The sequence below is a fragment of the Monomorium pharaonis genome, chromosome 5 (genome assembly GCF_013373865.1).
Source record: "Monomorium pharaonis isolate MP-MQ-018 chromosome 5, ASM1337386v2, whole genome shotgun sequence".
In the NCBI taxonomy this organism is placed as follows: domain Eukaryota; kingdom Metazoa; phylum Arthropoda; class Insecta; order Hymenoptera; family Formicidae; genus Monomorium; species Monomorium pharaonis.
The window spans coordinates 14,219,118-14,239,295 of NC_050471.1; the positions used below are offsets into that span (position 1 = coordinate 14,219,118).

General features: G+C 34.6%; 3 protein-coding genes across 3 annotated transcripts; all 3 read right to left on the bottom strand.

Annotated features, from left to right (window-relative positions):
- Window positions 1-1,956: 1,956 nt before the first annotated feature.
- On the bottom strand, window positions 1,957-7,882 carry LOC105832686. The gene is made up of 4 exons (XM_036287463.1): window positions 7,822-7,882; window positions 3,467-3,796; window positions 2,845-3,003; window positions 1,957-2,710 (listed from the first exon to the last, which is right to left on the bottom strand). Exons 1-4 carry the CDS (start codon window positions 7,880-7,882, stop codon window positions 2,517-2,519), a joined length of 744 nt encoding a protein of 247 aa, XP_036143356.1. The 3' UTR covers window positions 1,957-2,516.
- A 2,104-nt stretch (window positions 7,883-9,986) lies between these two features.
- Window positions 9,987-10,967, bottom strand: LOC118645757. The gene has a single exon (XM_036287464.1). It carries the CDS (start codon window positions 10,938-10,940, stop codon window positions 9,987-9,989), a length of 954 nt encoding a protein of 317 aa, XP_036143357.1. The 5' UTR covers window positions 10,941-10,967.
- Window positions 10,968-14,281: 3,314 nt separating this feature from the next.
- LOC105829678 lies at window positions 14,282-19,546 on the bottom strand. Its single transcript, XM_012668709.1, has one exon. It carries the CDS (start codon window positions 19,544-19,546, stop codon window positions 14,282-14,284), a length of 5,265 nt encoding a protein of 1,754 aa, XP_012524163.1.
- Between the last annotated feature and the right edge of the window lie 632 nt (window positions 19,547-20,178).

Consider the following 20,178-nt stretch of genomic DNA (forward strand, 5'->3'; position numbering starts at 1 on the left):
ACAATATTTTTTTAACGTTTTTTAAACATTTATTTTTTATTATTTTTACATTATTAGTGTTTATTGTATAAATAATATTTATTTAATATTTATTAAACATTTGTTTTACATTAATAATTTATTTTAAATGATAAATCAGAAAAAATATTTATAAAACTTTTATTTAACGTTTATTTAATATTTATAAATTATTAATTTTTTTTTTAAATAATTTAAGAAAATTATTTAAGTAATATTTATTTAATATTTATGTAATTTTTATTTTACATTTAAAAAATCGTTTAAAATAATATTAAAAAAAATGTTGATTTAATAATGATTTAATATTTATGTTATAATAATTAATCATTTAAAATAATGATTTAGGACAAATATTTATGTAATATATAATTGATGTTTTTATAATATTAACTTGACATTTTAATAAATTGTTTAAAATAATATTTACGTAACATTTATTTAATGTTTATGTAGTAATTATTTTACATTTAAAAAGTTTAAAATATTATTTAAAAAAATATTTGACTCCTGGTTAGGAAGCCTTACTAATTATGGAGCATAAGTCAAAAGTGTAAAGGAACAGTGAATCTATATAAGAGTGTTAAAAGCGTATAAATGAAATCTCTAAGAGACACAAATTGAAACATCGGAACATAAAGAAAGTGGAGATTAAAACAATATATATTATTGAAACAATATGGCACATTAACAATATTAAAAAATTATAAAAACTAACATCTATCCTTCATTTTTTTAACGAACACAGTAAAAATAAATCTTTTCATAAGTTATTCTACATGTAGCTATTTCGCATATGTAAAAAAATTAGTAAAAACTGTAAAACTTTATGTTTAATTATAAAAATATGAATTAACTATACATATTTCATCCTTTTGACAAGCTATTGAAATGATCTATAACAAATATGTATGAATAAACACGAAGTATTCATGGATCATCACAAAGTGTTAGGTTGCGTACGATCTTCGAAGTCAAGCAACGTCGACGGTGGCTAATAGTTGGATGGGTGACGGTTTTTTCAGGCGTATAAATTAAACCTGTTCTAAGAAGTACGACTGTGGATTGGCTGAAACATGTATAGTCTTCTCCCCTAAATTATCGTAGAAATTAAGCGATACTGGACTGGTGAGGTTACGTTGAATTTATCAAAATGATTGAATAATGCAAATAATTTTTTGCTCTTAAAACATTAAGCAAATGTTTAGTAAATATTTTAAAACAATTTGTTTAAACGTTAAATAAATGTTTATTACATAATAACAGAATTTTTTTTTAAATGTAAAATAAACATTTTTTTATAAGAAAAGGGGGACTTATCCCATTATTTAAATGTTTTTTTTAATGTTTAAAAAAATGTTTTTCAAACATTAAAGAAAATATTTTTCAAACATTATTGTGCTCATTGGGATCCTGAACAGTAGAACGAAACTTATAAAAAGGCAAAGCGTGATGAAAAAGATAAAACATCAGAAACAACTATCAGTAGACAAGTTACATGTTCTTTTTCTCAAAAGAAGTTCAAAAGAAAAATTATATGTCATCTGTTGGAGAGTCATCTTCCTGCTATTATCGTTAGAAAACCATTATTTTGAAAAATATTTGATGGTAAATTTTATAAAAAAATATAATTTTTTAGTAGTATTATAAGGGGCGCGATAGCTCCCGGATAGCAAATATGAGTTTAATTTTAATGAATATATTCATACAAAATACCTTTGTATAATAGAAATATTGACGTACAGGCAGGATTAACGCGCAATTTTTGTTTTTAATACATGAACGCCGAAGAGGTGCTAGCTAAAGTATTTTATTATTAAAAAATTTATTTCTATCCATTAACAAAAACTTCGAAAAAATACAAATTTCCAAAAATCGGCCAAAATCATATTTGCTGACTTGAAAATTAAGAATTTTAGATGGTCTCATTCGAGGCAAAATTTTATAAATTATGAGATGAGATGCGATGTGATGTACTAATAACATTTTTTTCGTATATAATTTATTTTAATAAAGGGTAAGACTTATTTTGGTATTATTACGTTCTGTTTGGAACCTCTTCTTGTTGTCTTAAAAACAAACATTAATTCGGAACGTTGTTTCTGTAACAGCTTATAAATAATTGTATTATTTTATTTGTAGACAATGATATTTATTACGAGTTATATTGCAAGTAATACTTATAGATTTCTGTTTAAGGTTCTGTTTAAAGTTATTCGTGATATGATTATTTAAAATACAAATTATTTTATGCGAAAAATGTAATAATTTGCACGAACATATTTAAATTACCAGATATAATTTCAAAATTTTAACTCTATAAACAATTACAGAAAGAAAGCCTGTGTAAAGCTACTTTTAAAAAATGGTCACTTATACTTAGAAAACTGCGCCAACGCAATTTCTTATTTTTATACAATTAGAACGTCCAAATAATATTGATTAATGTAAAAAAAGTTTCATTTATATCATACCTATTTTGTATGAAACTCTTTCTTTTAAAGTTCTTTTTCCATTTTCTTTATATCTTTCTCATTTTTTAACGATAGACTTTCTGCATATTTACAAATGTCTACTGTTACATCAGTCAATAATGATTCCTGTCTTACATTCTCGGACAGTCTGTTTTTTTTCAATTCTTCAAGCTGTAGTAAAATCTTGTGCTGAAGAAATAGAATTTCCTCCAAATAAGCTGTATGGAAAAGCAATAATGTTTTAAAATAAAATAACATATCATAAATTATAACAAATTTCGCAAACAATACAGATTAAATTATAAAAGACGTAAGAAATAATAATGTAAAAATTCAAAATTTAAAAAATTACCAATTTGAACAGGTTTATCTGGTTGTTCCTCAATTTTTTTAAACATCTTCTTCAATAAATCCGGTTTTCGCATTGACGATATCGATGGTATATTTTCAAGATCAATATTTTGTTCGGAATTTTTGTTTTTTACGAGTGCATTATCGTCTTTTTCGCTTTCTGATTTTTATAATAACAATCAAACATTAGAATTAACATTAAGAATACTTCAAAGACTCGTTACATGCAACAGCAAGAATGTTCAAAGAAAGATCAATCAATCAGCAGATAAAAAGTTAATAAATAATCAATGTCTTCAATCTTAGTTATAAAAGATAAATCTGAGAACTTTTATTTATGTACGTTTCGAACTTACTTGTCCTTCTTTAGCATAAAATTATCAAAATCAAACTTGTGCCACTTATCACATACTGAGTAACATTAACATCGAATTAAGTAAGTCGAAACATATATAAATAAAATAAAAATTCTAAGATTTATCTTTTATAACTAAGATTGAAGATATTCGTTAACTTCTTTCCTGCTTGTTGGTTGACCTCTCTTTTAACATTTTTGAACATTATAAAATTTTAAATATAGAAATAATATATATCATTATCAGTAATGTCATTATCGTCGTCACTTTTCTGTGTTGGTGAATTAAGTTGAGAATCTTGTCGGCTCATATTTTTTACAAAATCAGATTTTTTGTCTTTACACATAATGCTGCCATACTTTGGACTTTTCGATTTTGGCGTTTCTTTATTGGGTGCGATTGGGAATGATGGCAATACTTCAGAAGTATTGCGTTTTTTGACTGGCAACTCATCAGTAGAATCAGAATTGTAATCATCTGAATGCTGGACTTTAGCTCGTATATGCCTACTTTTTTTATACTCTTCCGGAGTAATAGTTTCTATATCAGAAAACTCTAGAGCCATTGCAACTTTATCAACTGCTTGTTCGTATGATTCTAAAAAAGAAACATATATGTATATACAAAACATTTTTAATGTACACAGTAAAAAATTTTGTGTTTTCTTGTCAAAAAATATCCTGGTTAAAACTTTTATGTTAAAATTTAACATATTTGTTTGTTACTTTAACATATTGCTGTTGTGTTAATTCAAGTAAAATGTTAAATTACTAGAATAACTAACAAGGGAACCTCGCGAACCCGAAAATTCTGATTTTAATGAAACTTGGCATAAATGTAGAAGGGGTAAATACATAAATTTAGAAATTAAAAGTTGGTGCTTATAAACGGTTTAAAGGGTTGAAACCACCCTTCAAAAATGTTGAATTTTTGTCTTTTCTCGATATATATCGTAAACTAAACAAAGTATTAAAAAATGTTTCATACAAAAGTTTTACAGTATAAATACCTCTATTTAACTATGCTATTTATTTTTTCAAAAAAATTTTTTTTCAAAAACAAATTTTTTTTCTTTGAAAAAAAAATTTTTTTGATTAAAATAAATAGCATAGTTAAATAGAGGTATTTATGCCGTAAAACTTTTGTATGAAACATTTTTTTATATTTTGTTTAGTTTACGAGATATATCGAGAAAATGCAAAAATGTCTTAACTTTCAAGTGTGGTTTCACCCCTTCAAACCGTTTTTGAACCAAAATAAAACATTTCTAAATTAATATATTTACTTCCTCTACATTTATGCCAAGTTTCATTAAAATTAGAAAATTTTTTGTTTGGGCTTATAAACGGTTTGAAAGAGTGAAATTACCCTTTAAAGGTTGAGATATTTTTACCTTTTCTCGCTATATCTCGTAAACTAAACAAAATATTAAAAAATGTTTTATACAAAAGTTTTACAGCCTAAATACCTTCATTTAACTACACTGTTCATTTTTCAAAAAAATTTTTTTTTTTTATTAAAATAAATTTTCAATAAAATTGACTTTTATGTATATAGCATTTATAAAATAATTATACTATCTTATACTACGTTCTATTTATATCATCTATGTGTATATTATGTATGTTATATGTTATCTATGTTATAATACTATACATTTATATTATCTGCATCCCTATATGTATTAGTTTTCATCTAACAGTTGCGCAATATTAGAGTAGTCACGTTGCTTTCACACAGTTCATTCTGTCTACGTCACATATTTCACATTCAAGTTTTATATTTGTCATATCACGGTATATATCAAATATGAAATGGAAATCACGTATTAAAGTTTGATATCTTTATTAATGATGTTACGCGTCATTTTCACATCTGTATCAAGTCTAACGTGTGCTTGATCAGTACATCAGTATCACATCTAACGTGTGCTTGATTTTTCTGTTAGATTATTTAATTAAGCGAATCATAATGTTACACGTAAATTAGTAAATGTTGCGAATGTTCTTAATATGTTAATTATTTTATTTCAAATTATACATATTCCACCTATAAATGAAAGAGAAATACAATTACGTGATGTGATAGAGGATATTATAACAAATGATATTATAACAGTGAATGTGACTTATCATTTGATGTACACACTGATACTGCTTTAGAATTTTAAAATTATTGGGAAGTGGATTTACCTGACATAGAATATGTAACAAATGTTGAGGAAGAATTTTTTAAAAATGATAATTGTGGTAGGGACTTCACCTTTCTGAAGCGACGTTGCACTCCTAAAAGAGAGTGTCGGCCTTTTATCACTTCTCCAATATTCGACGGCTTTCCTTTTATAGCTACTATTTAAAATTTCGTCTTCTGGTTCACAATTATATTTATTATCAGGTTCATAATCAACATTATCATTTTCTAAAAATTCTTCCACTTTATCTGTTACATATTCTATGTCAGGTAAATCCACTTCCAAATAATTTTGAAATTCTAAAGCAAAATGAGTGTGTACATCAAATGATAAGTCATTCACTGCATTTGTTATAATATCCTTTATCACATCACGTAATTGTATTTCTCTTTCATTTATAGGCGTATGTGTAATATGAAATAAAATAATTAACATATTAAGAACATTTGCAACATTTATGTGTAACATTATGCTTCGCTTAATTAAAAACAATCTAACAAGAAAAATCAAGCACATGTTAGATGTGATACTGATGTACTGATCAAACACACGTTAGACTTGACACTGATGTGAAAATGACGCGTAACACCATTAATAAAGATACCAAACTTTTATTAATACGTGATTTCATATATGATACATACCGTGACATGACGAATATAAAACTTGAATGTGAAATATGTGACGTAGAGAGAATGAACACTGTGTGAAAGTAACGTGACTACTAATATTGCGCAACTGTTAGATAAAAACTAATACATACAAGGATGCAGATAATATAAATGTATAGTATTATAACGTAGATAATATATAACATGTATAATATACACATATATGATATAAATAAAACGTAGTATAAGATAGTATAATTACTTTATAAATGCTATATACATAAAAGTCAATTTTATTAAAAATTTATCTTAATTAAAAAAAAAAAAATTTTTTTTTCGAAAAATAAACAGCGTAGTTAAATAGAGATATTTATGCTGTAAAACTTTTGTATAAAACATTTTTTTATATTTTGTTTAGTTTACGAGATATATGGAGAAAAGGTAAAAATATCTCAACCTTTGAAGGGTAGTTTCACTCCTTCAAACCGTTTATAAGACCAAACAGAAAATTTTCTGATTTTAATGAAACTTGGCATAAATGTAAAGGGGGTAAATAAATTAATTTAGAAATGTTTTATTTTGGTTCAAAAACGGCTTGAAGGGGTGAAAGCACGCTTCAAAGTTGAGACATTTTTGCATTTTCTCGATATATCTCGCAAACTAAACAAAATATTAAAAAATGTTTCATACAAAAGTTTTACGGCATAAATACCTCTATTCAACTATCATATTTATTTTTTCCAAAAAAATTTTTTTTCCAAAGAAAAAAAAAATTTGTCTTTGAAAAAAAAATTTTTTTTTAAATAAATAACATAGTTAAATAGAGGTATTTATACTGTAAAACTTTTGTATGAAACATTTTTTAATATTTTGTTTAGTTTACAAGATATATCCAGAAAAGGCAAAAACTCAAAATTTTTGAAGGGTGGTTTCAACCCTTTAAACCGTTTATAAGCACCAACTTTTAATTTCTAAATTCATGTATTCACCCCCTCTACATTTATGCCAAGTTTCATTAAAATCAGAATTTTCGGGTTCGCGAGGTTCCCTTGTAAGAAAAAGTGTAAAAGTAACACAATGTGCACGTACTTTTAATTTTACACCATAAATATGTTCTTTATTATTAGTGATAGAATTTAGCTGTTAAAATTGACAGAAAAAAATGTTGAATTTACTCTATAATTAAGTTTTAACAAGGACCATTTTATTTTTGAGGACTTTACTGTCTACCCTGAGATGACGCATTTCTCGTGAAAAAGATTCACCTATTAGGTGAATAAAAGGGGGTCGCCAAGAACAGAAAACCAAGTACAATTGCATTCACATATATTATCCTGGAACGATCTATATATGCAATTGTAAACATTTTTTTCAGAATTTCTAGAATAATTATTATTTAACATATATAATATGTTAAATTAATATATATAACGTGTTAAAATAATATTATGATTGTGTTAAAATAACATATATAATATGTTATTGTTACACGTTATACACGTTACATTACCATTATTATAATGTTAAAGTAACCTATTACATATGTTACTTTGACATAATTTTCTCATTAAATTATTACATAAAAATTATGTTAAATTATAAAATTTACATTTAGTTTTATGTTAAAATATAACATAATATTTATGTTGCTATTTAACATATGCTTAATATGTTAAATTAACAGAAAAATTTCTGTGGACCGTTTTGGACATGCGATATCTGTTGAATTTAACACAAATTTTTTTACTGTGTACACAAATAGTTTTAAATTATTAAATCTGTGAAGGCGATACACATTATTATTATTATTATTAGTTTACCTGCTTGTTCTATAATTTTCTTAATTTTGCATTTTTTCCAATCTTCTTTTGGCGATTCCATATTAGAAATGGCTTTGTTAATTTTTATTTGGTTTTGGTAAAGAGGCTAATAAGCCATTGTTCGCTCACAATTAAACCACGTTATTGGAATCATTTCAATTCCTTCATCGAATTCCTCAATTTTATATTTTATGGTCGTCATTGTTGACAGACAAACATCCAAAATATCCAGCAACTAAATATAAGTTATAATATTATTATAATAATATAAAATGACTCGAATATAATATGCCAAGAATATATGACAAAAATATCAACCTTTCAAAAAATCATAAATGTTGCAATTAGTTTTCAAAAAAATTTACTTAAAGACTATAAAACAGTATATTAATAATTTAAAAATTTTGTCGAAATGTCTCTCTTTTTTTAAGTTAATTAAAAAGAAATAAAAGATGATGAATTATTTAATCATTGAAAATTAAAAAATATATACACTTTAATTGAAATAAATAATAAGACTGCAAAAAAGGCAATATTTATTTATTATTTACGTCATACGTAAATAACGCCGCTAATTGTAAGAATGAGATATAGGAAATATACAAAACTTATTATCATTATACGATATTTTACATAATTTTGATTGAATTGCATCATTTCCATGCTTTTATATCATTGCTTCTCTTAATTACATGTATAGAAAATGTATAGAGGTGCAAAAGGTTCGTAAAATAAATCGTCAATTGATATTAATCGCTTTCCTATTACAAACATAGTATCTCCGCTTATTGCAAAATTTAATGCTTCGACAAGTATTCCGTTAGATAACATTAAATAATTGTCCCGGCCATTATTACAATCGAAAAACAACTTGTCCTTACGCAAGATTTTGTACTGAAAATCAAATTGCTTATCATTAATAACAGGGCCATCTGTATGTACTTTTTGAAGCGATAAGCCGGTACTACTCGAACGTGCTTGAAGTGTTGCATTTTGATACTCTATCAACCGTCGCGAAATTTGTTGCAAAGGCTTCTCACTCTTACAATAGGTAGGACTGACTAAAATTGTTATTGCAACATGCAGTGTTAAAAAATTAGCATACATATCCTTTCTTAAAACATCTTTTAACACAACAGGGCCGGTATATAATAAAAATTGTCGAAACTCAGTCGCTTTCCAAAGTTTCAAAAATTTTAATAATTTTGGTAATCTAGCAAAATCAGATGGTACACTTTTTCTAAATTCAATTAAAGTGTCAGAAATTATGTTATTTTGATTTGCAGATAGTTTAATATCTAACGGCCCATGTAACCAGAATAGTAACAGTTTGCGCATAACGCCTAAGCATACCAGATGCATGTAGTTCAAGGGTACATTTGAAACTAAGCCAAAAAAAGGAATTCTATTTAAAATTGTTTCATCTATCTGATAATTGCCTTCGCCAGAATACATAAAATTTTTTAAATTATCGTCAGTTCTTAAATTTGCACTACGTTACGCTAGGAAAACATGTGATTCCTTCTATACGTGTACCTACAATATCGCATTTCGTACAGCTATTAATAAAACCACTATGGTATTTTACATTTAAAATAAAAGTTTTTGCCGGAACATCGCAGATTAACGCATGAATTCTAATCTCATATTTAATTCCATCATATTCCATTAGTCAATCAATGCCATTAGTAACTAAATTCACAGCTTCATCTGTACACATTTCTAAAAACGAAATTGAATTATTTGGCTTTCCTTCCCCATAATATATACCGATCATGTGTACATCTTTGGACTCTGAATCAGAACATACAATAGGCCACATATTTTTTCCAAAGATTTTCCTAATGGCGCGCCGTCGGTACTTATTAACAATTTAATGCATACTATTATATTTTATGATAAGGCAATTTTTAATAATATTTAAAACAGAATTTTTCAATCCGTAATGGTAATACTGCCCTCCTGCAATTTCGATTACTTCGGTAGATATTGGTGTATCAAGCAATGTTCGAGCATTTTCAGGAAATGGCACATTTGTATGTACATAATATATAAATTTATTTTACGTACTCGAACATTTCTTTTTCACTTTCGGTTCCATAAAAATTTCGTCATCGATCAAGTTTCCTTCGTCTTGATTAAAATTGCTGAAATCCGAATCCTGATCAGCAGATGGCGATCCAAACTCCATTGATGGTTTGTTGTTCTTCGATGCTCATCGATTTCCGCTTTTCGTTAATTTCCGAATTGTTGGCAACTGTTTCAACTGTATTGTTGCTTTCGTCGTCTGAATAATCGGAATCGTGTTTTTCTTCCATGGCTTTCAGAAACTTTGACATTTGTAAAATTTCCCTGCATATAATGGGTTGTCGGTAGTCTTCCTTATGGATTTTTTCGGCATGGCCCAAGAAGTTCGCCAAATCAGATACTTCGTTGTCGGTCAAATTAAAATTTACGTACATCGTAGCAATGTGCTTCCGGAAAATCGTCCCGCGTAGCGTTTCTGGATCCTCAGCGCCACAATTCACTGCAAATTTTCGCATAAAATCGCAGGCGCGAAGATACTTATAATCTCCTTTAAGCGTTCCAGAAATTTCAAACAAGTACGGATTTCTTTTATTCACTCCCGCAGTCGATCTGTGCTTCAGCAATAATTCACAGCATACAAGGAGCTCTCTGTGCAATAACACGGGCACAGTACGATTCAACTTATCGCGAATCGTGAATCTGACATACTTTATCGCGGCCTGTTTTTCTTCCGGTGTAAACTTTGTATATGCCTCGTCGATGGTATCTTCGTCAATCTTTTGATGACTCTGAAAATCGTTAATTAATGTTCGTTCGATTTCACTCGCTCGGCGTCGATTAAAAAGCTGAATGGAAATCAACGTTGCTTCAGCTAATTTTATCCAAACTATTCGCGAGAATTTCTCATTCAAAGCCTCGTAATTCTTCTTTACGGATTGTCTCAGATATACTTGAAGTTTCTGTATGTCGCTTTTGGATGGTAGACGCGTATTCACCTGTCGCTTGTTACAAGCTTGCGTTTCGAGAGCGGTGCGAGTAATGCTGGCAGTGTAATCCTCCGTCAATAGCTTCATAAAATCTTCGACATACATTTGTTTTTTTTTTGTTTTGTCTTGATTCACTCTACTACGCACAATTTTCCGATTTGTTTGATCAAAGTCTCGAGCAATGTTGCAAGTGAAGATTTTTTGAAACCCGTTGCAGCCTTGTTCAGACCGGCGAGCGATTGGACTGCAGCAATCATAGCATCATAGTTTTTCGGATAGAAAACGCTAAATAAATCGTGAATACCTTTCTCATGCTTCCTGACTTTAATAAGAAATCTTTCAAGTTGACGCAATTTTTGACGAATTATGTCGTAAAAATGCGGGTCTTTGTATTTCTGGCACAACTTATTACCAAAGAGAATTACTAGTTCGTCGTATCGAATGACCTTCGTTACGTCATCCTCCTGCATTGTCGGGAATACTTTCTTGCGAAGAATGTCGCAGGCTTGTTGATGAATCCGACCAGTGGCTTTTTTCAATGTTACTAATATATCTCTGCGTTTTGCAGAATTACGTTTCGCACAGCGCCTGTAGTGATGTCGAAGAGAGCCCTTAGCATAATCCGCAAAACATGAAGGACACGTTGCAAAATTAGTCGCTGTTCTGTTATATTTCGCATTCGGCCGTCTGGAGACTTTGCGTTCGTCGGTATTCACCACGCAGTTGGCGTTGAAAAAGAATTGACCCCTTTTTCGAATTTTGGCCATGATTTTCTTTCGCTCATCTGAACTTTTTTCGAAGCTCAAAAATTGTGCAACATCTTCTTCGGTTTTATGCAGCCTTATAACGTGCCGGCTCAACTTTCCCTGCTCCTTTTGACCGTATATACAGAAGTCCTTTTTGATACCGGACTCGACTGTCTTTACGAACATGTCGTTATCATCTGGTGCGCTGTGTCCAACTTTGTTAACCGTAAGTGACGCTTCCAAATCAGTAGATGCGTTATTTGAATGTATGACTTTTTTACTCGTATCGTCAGCGATCGTGCTTTTGTTTCCTGCCTCAGCATTTTTATCAGAAATGTTCAAATCGGGCACATAAGACGATCCACTGAACCAGTTACTCAGATCAGAATGCATGTACTCTTCTTCTGCAATTGTAAGAATTGCATAAGTCAACACAAATAGCATTGAAATATATATAAATATAAATTTTGCAATCCAAAAAAAGATCACGATTTGATGAAAAAAAAATTTATTTCGAAATTTTTCGAGTGCTTTAATTTTCAAAGTTTACCGTCAAAGATTTTACCTGTGCAATTATCATAGTTTGGAAGCTTGGCTCGGTAAAAATAACATTTGGACTCATGTTTGCCGGTGTGACATCGGGCCTACGTTAAACAAAATATAATTCTCAGAAATGCTTAAAGTTCGCCTAAAAAGTACATTCAGAATACGAGTATGAACGTATGTAGCTTACGCAGTGAACGTTGACATATTAGTCGACGAAGCATTACAAATATCTTCGGGATATGAGAGTTCCCTTGAATTTGGCTCAATATTATTATTCTGTTCGTCCAATGAATTCTCACGCTCATAAACGGTCAGTACGTTATCATTCAAGTCCCAATTATTGTCAGTCAAGACTTTATACAAATCTACAAATAAAAAAATTTATGACTGTGTAATGCTTACTGAGAAATACAGTATTAAATTTGCGAACCGTCAACTGCAAACGGTATGTTTTTCGGTAAGTTGAGAATGATACTGGAATCTGTCGAGCTTGTGTTAAGATTTGATTCGTTGATCATAGCAGGCTCGGTCAGTCCACGTTCTGAAATCGGGGACGATGGAAACAATGGCTGCAATGGAACGCCACTTTTTGGCTCGACGTGGAGATGTTCATCTTTCAGGCTCGACGTTGAAGCGGTATTCTCTTTTTTCTTTTCTATAAATTAGTAATACAAGCTTGTCAATAATTCATTTAATTCAGAGCAATATCGAAATACACGGGCGCACCTTTATGATAGATAAATATGTCAAAATATGTCAAAATATATGACCACGGGACCACGGGACCATGTTCAGTCGCAACATTTCGTCGGTATGACAGGTTTCATAACCTGTCAAATAGTGAGCTTTAATGATTAATATCTCGTCTCGCGGGGCAGAGCGACACTTTTTTCTGTCAGATTCGTGTTCTACGCACAAAAACACATAATATATATATAATGTACTTAAATATAGTTAAAAGCATTAAAATTAACTAATAAAACTCGACACGTGTGTTAAATAAATTGTAATATAGTACATGCGCGATTGTACAGTCTGCTGGTAAAAGAATTGTAACATGAGTATTTCAGATGATGAATTTAAGAAATCTCGAAATATTGCAATTGTTGTCGACTTATTCGTGATCAGAGTGAAAAATGAGTATAGGTCCATTTGCTCCATTAAGACCATGGCACAAACTCGAATCTGCTCGTGCTTGCGGCTGGCGCGACTGTGTGCATGATATTCACCAATGAGATTGTAGACCGTGCGGGCGAGCGCGAGCTTACGTCGCTGGTTACCTGTCAATTGCCAATTATTGATATTTGTTTTAACGTTTGCATTAACTTTTACATTAATCTCTTATCGTATTTTTATTATAGTAGACATTATAGACGCGCACGCTACTAACTTTTTACTTTTTAATTTTTAAAAATAAATTACAACGATAATTGTAAAGATAATATCTATACAAATTTGATAGCTATCAAAATTCAATCGCAATGACAGTGTTTAAAAACTAGAGTTCCGTACTCACGGAGTTAACACTCATAACTGTCCTACAAATTTAACAAGCAGGTTACACAAAGGAATTACGTACAAAGAGAAATAAAGAAACAGTCTTATTTTATTTTAATGCAATTAATGACATTGTATATTACATAATAGGAGAAACGAAAGAAAAGAAAAAAAAAAAAAGGGGGGGGTGAGCGCACTTGGTCCCTATGACCAAACAAAGTAGTGAGCACAAGGTCCCTCTGACCACTCGCCAGTTTCTATCTCTCTTGTAAGTCCCATTGACTACGAGAGGGATGTTGTCATTGATAGACAGAGAGGTTACCTTTTAGACCAAATGCTACGGACTACCGCCCCTGTGGCGATTGCGTCCTCCAATCGTCAATGATGACTATCGCCCCTGTGGCGATTGCGTTCTCCTCTGTCTTTCAAAACTTTATGGGCCCAATGCCCAGTTTAGAATTAGAATTAGATTTTTCAAACGCCGAGTTTCCTTCCTTCTGCTTCCGACGCTACACAACACACACCACCCCTCCTCTCTTACCCACGCGCGCCACGCCTCCTAGCGCCCTGCTTGCTTTTTACTCGCACTCACTAGTGCTTTAATTTGTCCGCTAGTGAGCGGGCAAGCGGGCTTTTCAAACATTCCGCCCGCCTTCGTTAACCCTGGTTGACGAACAGAGATGCTGAGTCTGCTTCAGTTGGCAACAGACAAAGTTTCGTAACCGGTCGCTTCAGCTCTGAGAGCTGCGTCTTTACAGTGACCACCCTGGTAAGTCCATCCGGGCCTGGATGGACCCTGATCACTCGGCCCAATGGCCATTTCGTCGGCGGGTATCTTTCGTCCACAACTAGTACCATTGCACCTTCCTGTATAGACGGAGTGACCTTATTCCATTTGTATATAGCATGATGTCTGTGCAGGTACTCAGAAGACCATCGGGACCAAAATGAATCCAGTAACTGTCGTAACAACTGCCATCTGGATAGACGGGATAATTTTTCATACTCTAGAGAAGGCTCTGGTATGACGGCTGGAGCACATCCCATTAGGAAATGCCCTGGGGTTAGAGCTGCAAGATCGTCTGGGTCGTCTGTCAAGGGACATAACGGTCGAGAGTTCAATACGGCCTCTATTTGAGTCAGGAGAGTAGTCATCTCTTCATATGTTAGCAAGGTGTCTCCAATAACCCGTTTGAGATGGAATTTCATTGATTTTACGGCCGCTTCCCATTTTCCTCCAAAATGTGGGGCTGATGGAGGGTTAAACCTCCACTCTGTGCCATCCTTCGCCAATAGGGATGCTAGTCGTTGTGATTCATCACAAGCTTCTGTCAAAAGATTTTGAAGTTGCGTGTCAGCGCCCTTTAGGTTCGTCCCACAGTCGCTAGTAAGAGTGGCACACAAACCTCGCCGACCGGAGAACCTCTTATAAGCGGCCAGAAAAGCATCCGCTGTGTAATCAGTCACCAATTCAAGGTGTACGGCGGAAGATGCAAAACACACGAATAGGGCAACGTAGCCTTTGTATGTACGGGCGTTCTTTCCTTTCCAGGTCTTGATTGTCAGCGGGCCCGCATAATCTACTCCGGCGTGAAGAAATGGCCGAGCAGGTGTAACTCTGGTGGTAGGCAACTGACCCATAAGTTGTTTAGCCCTATCCTGACGGGATCTGGTGCAGATTATGCAACGCCAGATGTGTCTTCTAATTGAAGCTCGGCCGCCTACAATCCAAAATTCCTCCCGAACAAACGATGTCGTAAGTTGAGTTCCGCCGTGAAGTGATCGTAGATGTGCGTCTCTTATTACTAATGAAGTGAATATCGAGTCCTTAGGTAGTATAGCGGGGTGCTTAGCGTTCTCCGGTAAACTCGCGGAATGTAGGCGTCCACCTACTCGTAGAATTCCCAATGAATCCAAGTAGGGTGTCATTCGAATAAGGGGACTTGTCTTTGACAAAGCTTTGCCCGATGAAATTAGCAGTAGCTCGTGAGGAAAACTACAACGTTGCACTTCGCGAGTCCAATACTCCTTTGCGTGTTTCAACTCCATAGGCGATATCGGAATCGTATATGACTTGGTATCCTCTTTCTTGAAACGTGCTTTCGCTCGCAAGCACATCGCGGTGATGCGTAGAAGTTTGATCAGGCTTGAATAACGCTCAAGTAAGGCCCATGTTTGGGGGCCTCGTACTTGAACGGTCGAGATCTTATGGGGTCGTTCTTCAATGTCTGCCTCACCCAGTTCTCCTGGAAGAGTCGATGGCCACAGATCATGTGGTTGTGACAGCCAAGGTGGTCCGCGCCACCAAAGTTTCGTTGCTGAAAGTTGTCTCGGAGAGAGTCCTCTAGTGGCGAGGTCGGCCGGATTCTCAATTCCGGGAACGAAGTTCCATGTGGCATTTGGTAGCGACTCCTGAATAAAACACACTCTATTATGAACAAAGTCTTTCCATCTTGATGGGTGATTTGTGATCCACAAGAGTGTGATGGATGAGTCCGTCCATAGATAAATCCTTATAGTACTCTTGTCGATAACCTTAAGTATTTGTAAGATCAACTTAGTTAGTAAGACGGCTCCTGACAATTCTAATCGCGGAATGGTATGCCTTTTCATCGGCGCCACCTTAGCCTTTGAACATATAAGCTGAGTGGATATTTTTCCGTCTGATCCTTTGGACCTGCTGAAGACTACAGCTGCCGTAGCCTTCAATGACGCGTCGCAAAATCCATGAAGTTCCATGGTAGAAGAAGTAGTTGTGCTGAGCCATCTTGGAAACTCCAAGCCAGGTACGTCTCGGCAACTAGTAGCAAAATTAGTCCACTGTTCTACGATGCTGGGTGGTAAAGCTTGATCCCAATCCACCTTTAGAGTCCATAAACTCTGTAACAATATTTTTGCGACAATTACCACTGGGGTTATAAATCCAAGTGGGTCAAAAATCTTTGCTATTGTTGATAACATAATCCGCTTCGTGACGGTATTCATAGGAATCGAATCTATTCGAAATTGAAAGCTATCCCTGGCTGGATGCCATAGCAGTCCCAATGAATGAACAATCAGGTTATCGTCGATGTGCACATTTGAAGAGTCTAATCGGTCCTCCTTAGGAATCGAGCTCAGAATCATGGGGTCGTTGCTAATCCATTTTTTAAGCGGAAAGCCGCCCGCCATGCAGAGCTGACTCAATTGTTGTACAATTGCTTGTGCTTGAGCTAGATCGTCCGCGCCTCCGAATAAATCGTCGACATATCTGCCTCTCCTCATGGTAGCAGTTGCTTGTGGATAATGGTCCCCTTCATCCTCAGTTAATTGTTGTAAGACCCGTAACGCCAGAAACGGTGCACACACTAAACCGTAGGTGACGGTGGTGAGCTCATAGGTAGTGAAATGACCGTGTTCATTGAACCAAATGATTCGTTGGTATTTAGAATCCTCCGGATGTATTCTGATCTGCCGAAACATCTTTTCGATGTCGGCCGAGAACACGAAGTGATGTTGACGAAACCAGATTAACACGTCGAAGATGTTTACTTGTAGCTTTGCTCCTGAGTGGAGAAGATCATTTAAGGATCGTCCAGATGTAGTGGAACTTGACCCATTAAATACCACTCGTAGTTTCGTTGTGAGACTCGTCTCCTTTCGGACTCCGTGATGCGGAAGATAGTAGACGTGTGTCGGTTCAGGTGTTGAGTTGGAGATTTGTCTCATATGGTCCAAACGTTGATATTCCGTCATGAACTCATGGTACATGCGAGCGTATTGTGAATCATTCAAAAATCGTCTCATTAACTTGTCACAAAGAAGAGTTGCCTTATGCTTGGACGCACCCAAATTATCAGACGGATATTTGAAGGGAAGCCTGACTATATATCTTCCTTGTTCGTCTCGTGCGTGAGTGGAAAGAAAATGAGCCTCACATTCTTGTTCGTCTGTGGTTAACGATGTATTGTGATTAACGGGTACGGACTCCAGTTCCCAGAACTTATGGACCAGAGTAGAAAGTTCGTCGTCTAGTGATACACCACAACTCTGCCTAGATAATGTAGAACTCTCGTTCGTAGTTGGGCCGAGAACAATCCAGCCTAAGGTTGTGTATTGTGCTATGGGCGCATCTGCCGGACCTTTAACGAGTCCTTCTAGCAAAATATTAGTATAGACGTCGGCTCCTAACAGCATCTCGATTGGTCCCGGAGTTGAAAAGTGAGTGTCTGCAAGTTGAAGACCTTCTAAATGAGCCCACGACTTACTAGTCAGATTGGTGGAAGGTATTTGTGAAGTGATGTTTGTTAAGATGTAAGCAAATATAGTGGCTTCGTAGTTAGATCGAAAATGTGGTTTGATTTTCAGTTGGACCATTCCCTTGGTTTTTTGAGAAGACTGCGCTCCAACTCCCGTCAACAATACCACTGATCGAAGGCGGTCTAACTTTAATCGTCGTACTAGACGTTCTGAAATTAAGGAAGTTTCTGAACCCGGATCTATGAGTGCTCTTGTCTTGATGACATTTCCTCTTGGAGAGCTGACATGCAATCTGGCTGTGGCTAATAATACTTGATGCCTACTATAAGGCAAAGGCGAATGAGAAAAAAATACCTGTGCCTCCGTTGATTTATCCATCGACTCGGTAGTTTCATCTAAATTCTGTTTAGAGGTAGCCGCCTGAGACATTTCCAAATGGATGGAAGTGTGATGTTTTTTGCCACATCGTTGACATCTTCTAGTTGTAGTACAGTTGGATACTCGATGTAGTCCTAAACAGTTAAAACACAACTGGTGTTTGCTAATAAGAGCGAGTTTCTGATTCCGAGTCTTTGATGAGAATTGGCTGCATGCGGCAGTATGGTGTTGTTCGGAACAGATTGAACACGTGTAGCTGGTGTTATTGGGGACTTCCTTCTCCTTTCCTTGAAAATGTGACTTGACCACGAGCGGCCGTAATTTATTGCTAAGCTTTTCAGCTCTAGAACGTTCAAAGGATCGGAGGGCTCTAAGGCGAGCGATCAAAAACTCGTCGAGTTGTGCCCAAGTCGGTGGTTCTTGTAGGGAGCCTAGATGGAGCTCCCACGCTTTAGCTGATTCCGGATCTAAGCATTGTGTAACGATGAAAACTAGAAAATCGTCCCATTTATCTATGGGCCGTTGTAAGGCCTCTAAGGATCTGTAAATTTCCAAAAGATTTGTATACAACTGCTCCAGTTCTGCACCCGACTCCTTTGTCATTTTCTTGAGATTCATTAATGAATGCAGTTCGGCGTCGACCAATAATCTTTTATTCTCATAAAATGAAATTAAAGCCTCCCAGGATCTTTGAAAGTTGGCTGCGGTGAGTGCAGTATTTTTCAGCAAGGATGCGGCGGACCCTCCTATGCTGCTCTTCAAATATTGCAGCTTTTCTACCGCCGAAAGCGATGGATTCGTGACCACCAGTGCCTGAAATAACTCCCTGAAGGATAACCAATCCGAATAGTTCCCAGTGAACCGAGGAAGGTCAACCCGAGGTAGTCGCACCTGATGCGAACATGACGGAAAGACTGTCGGTGTTGAATGCGATGTAGAATGAGTAGGGAGAACGGAGATCATTTCATTGTCGTTTCCGTGACCGACGTCGAGCATTGCGTGTATTTTCTCCAAGGCCGAAAGATAGCTCTCTCGCGTAACGATATATAAATTGTCCTTAAAATAGGAATGATTTGTCACCTTTAGTTTATCCTCTGGTGACAACTCACGTATGGCAAGGCCCAAGGCCTCATGGACAGTGGAAAATTTATGCCACTCTTCCTTCATTGCGTCGAGTCTTGTAGTTACTCGATGAGAGGTTAGAGTATGGGAGTCAACCCGGATCAGGTTGTCGTAAGTGGTAGAAATAATATTCATCAGCTCGAGCTGCTTTTCGATTCGAGCCTCGACATGTGAAAGCCTCATGTTGTGGATGCGTGTATCCGGCTCGAAGGACCAAATGTTTAAAAACTAGAGTTCCGTACTCACGGAGTTAACACTCATAACTGTCCTACAAATTTAACAAGCAGGTTACACAAAGGAATTACGTACAAAGAGAAATAAAGAAACAGTCTTATTTTATTTTAATGCAATTAATGACATTGTATATTACATAATAGGAGAAACGAAAGAAAAGAAAAAAAAAAAAAGGGGGGGGGTGAGCGCACTTGGTCCCTATGACCAAACAAAGTAGTGAGCACAAGGTCCCTCTGACCACTCGCCAGTTTCTATCTCTCTTGTAAGTCCCATTGACTACGAGAGGGATGTTGTCATTGATAGACAGAGAGGTTACCTTTTAGACCAAATGCTACGGACTACCGCCCCTGTGGCGATTGCGTCCTCCAATCGTCAATGATGACTATCGCCCCTGTGGCGATTGCGTTCTCCTCTGTCTTTCAAAACTTTATGGGCCCAATGCCCAGTTTAGAATTAGAATTAGATTTTTCAAACGCCGAGTCTCCTTCCTTCTGCTTCCGACGCTACACAACACACACCACCCCTCCTCTCTTACCCACGCGCGCCACGCCTCCTAGCGCCCTGCTTGCTTTTTACTCGCA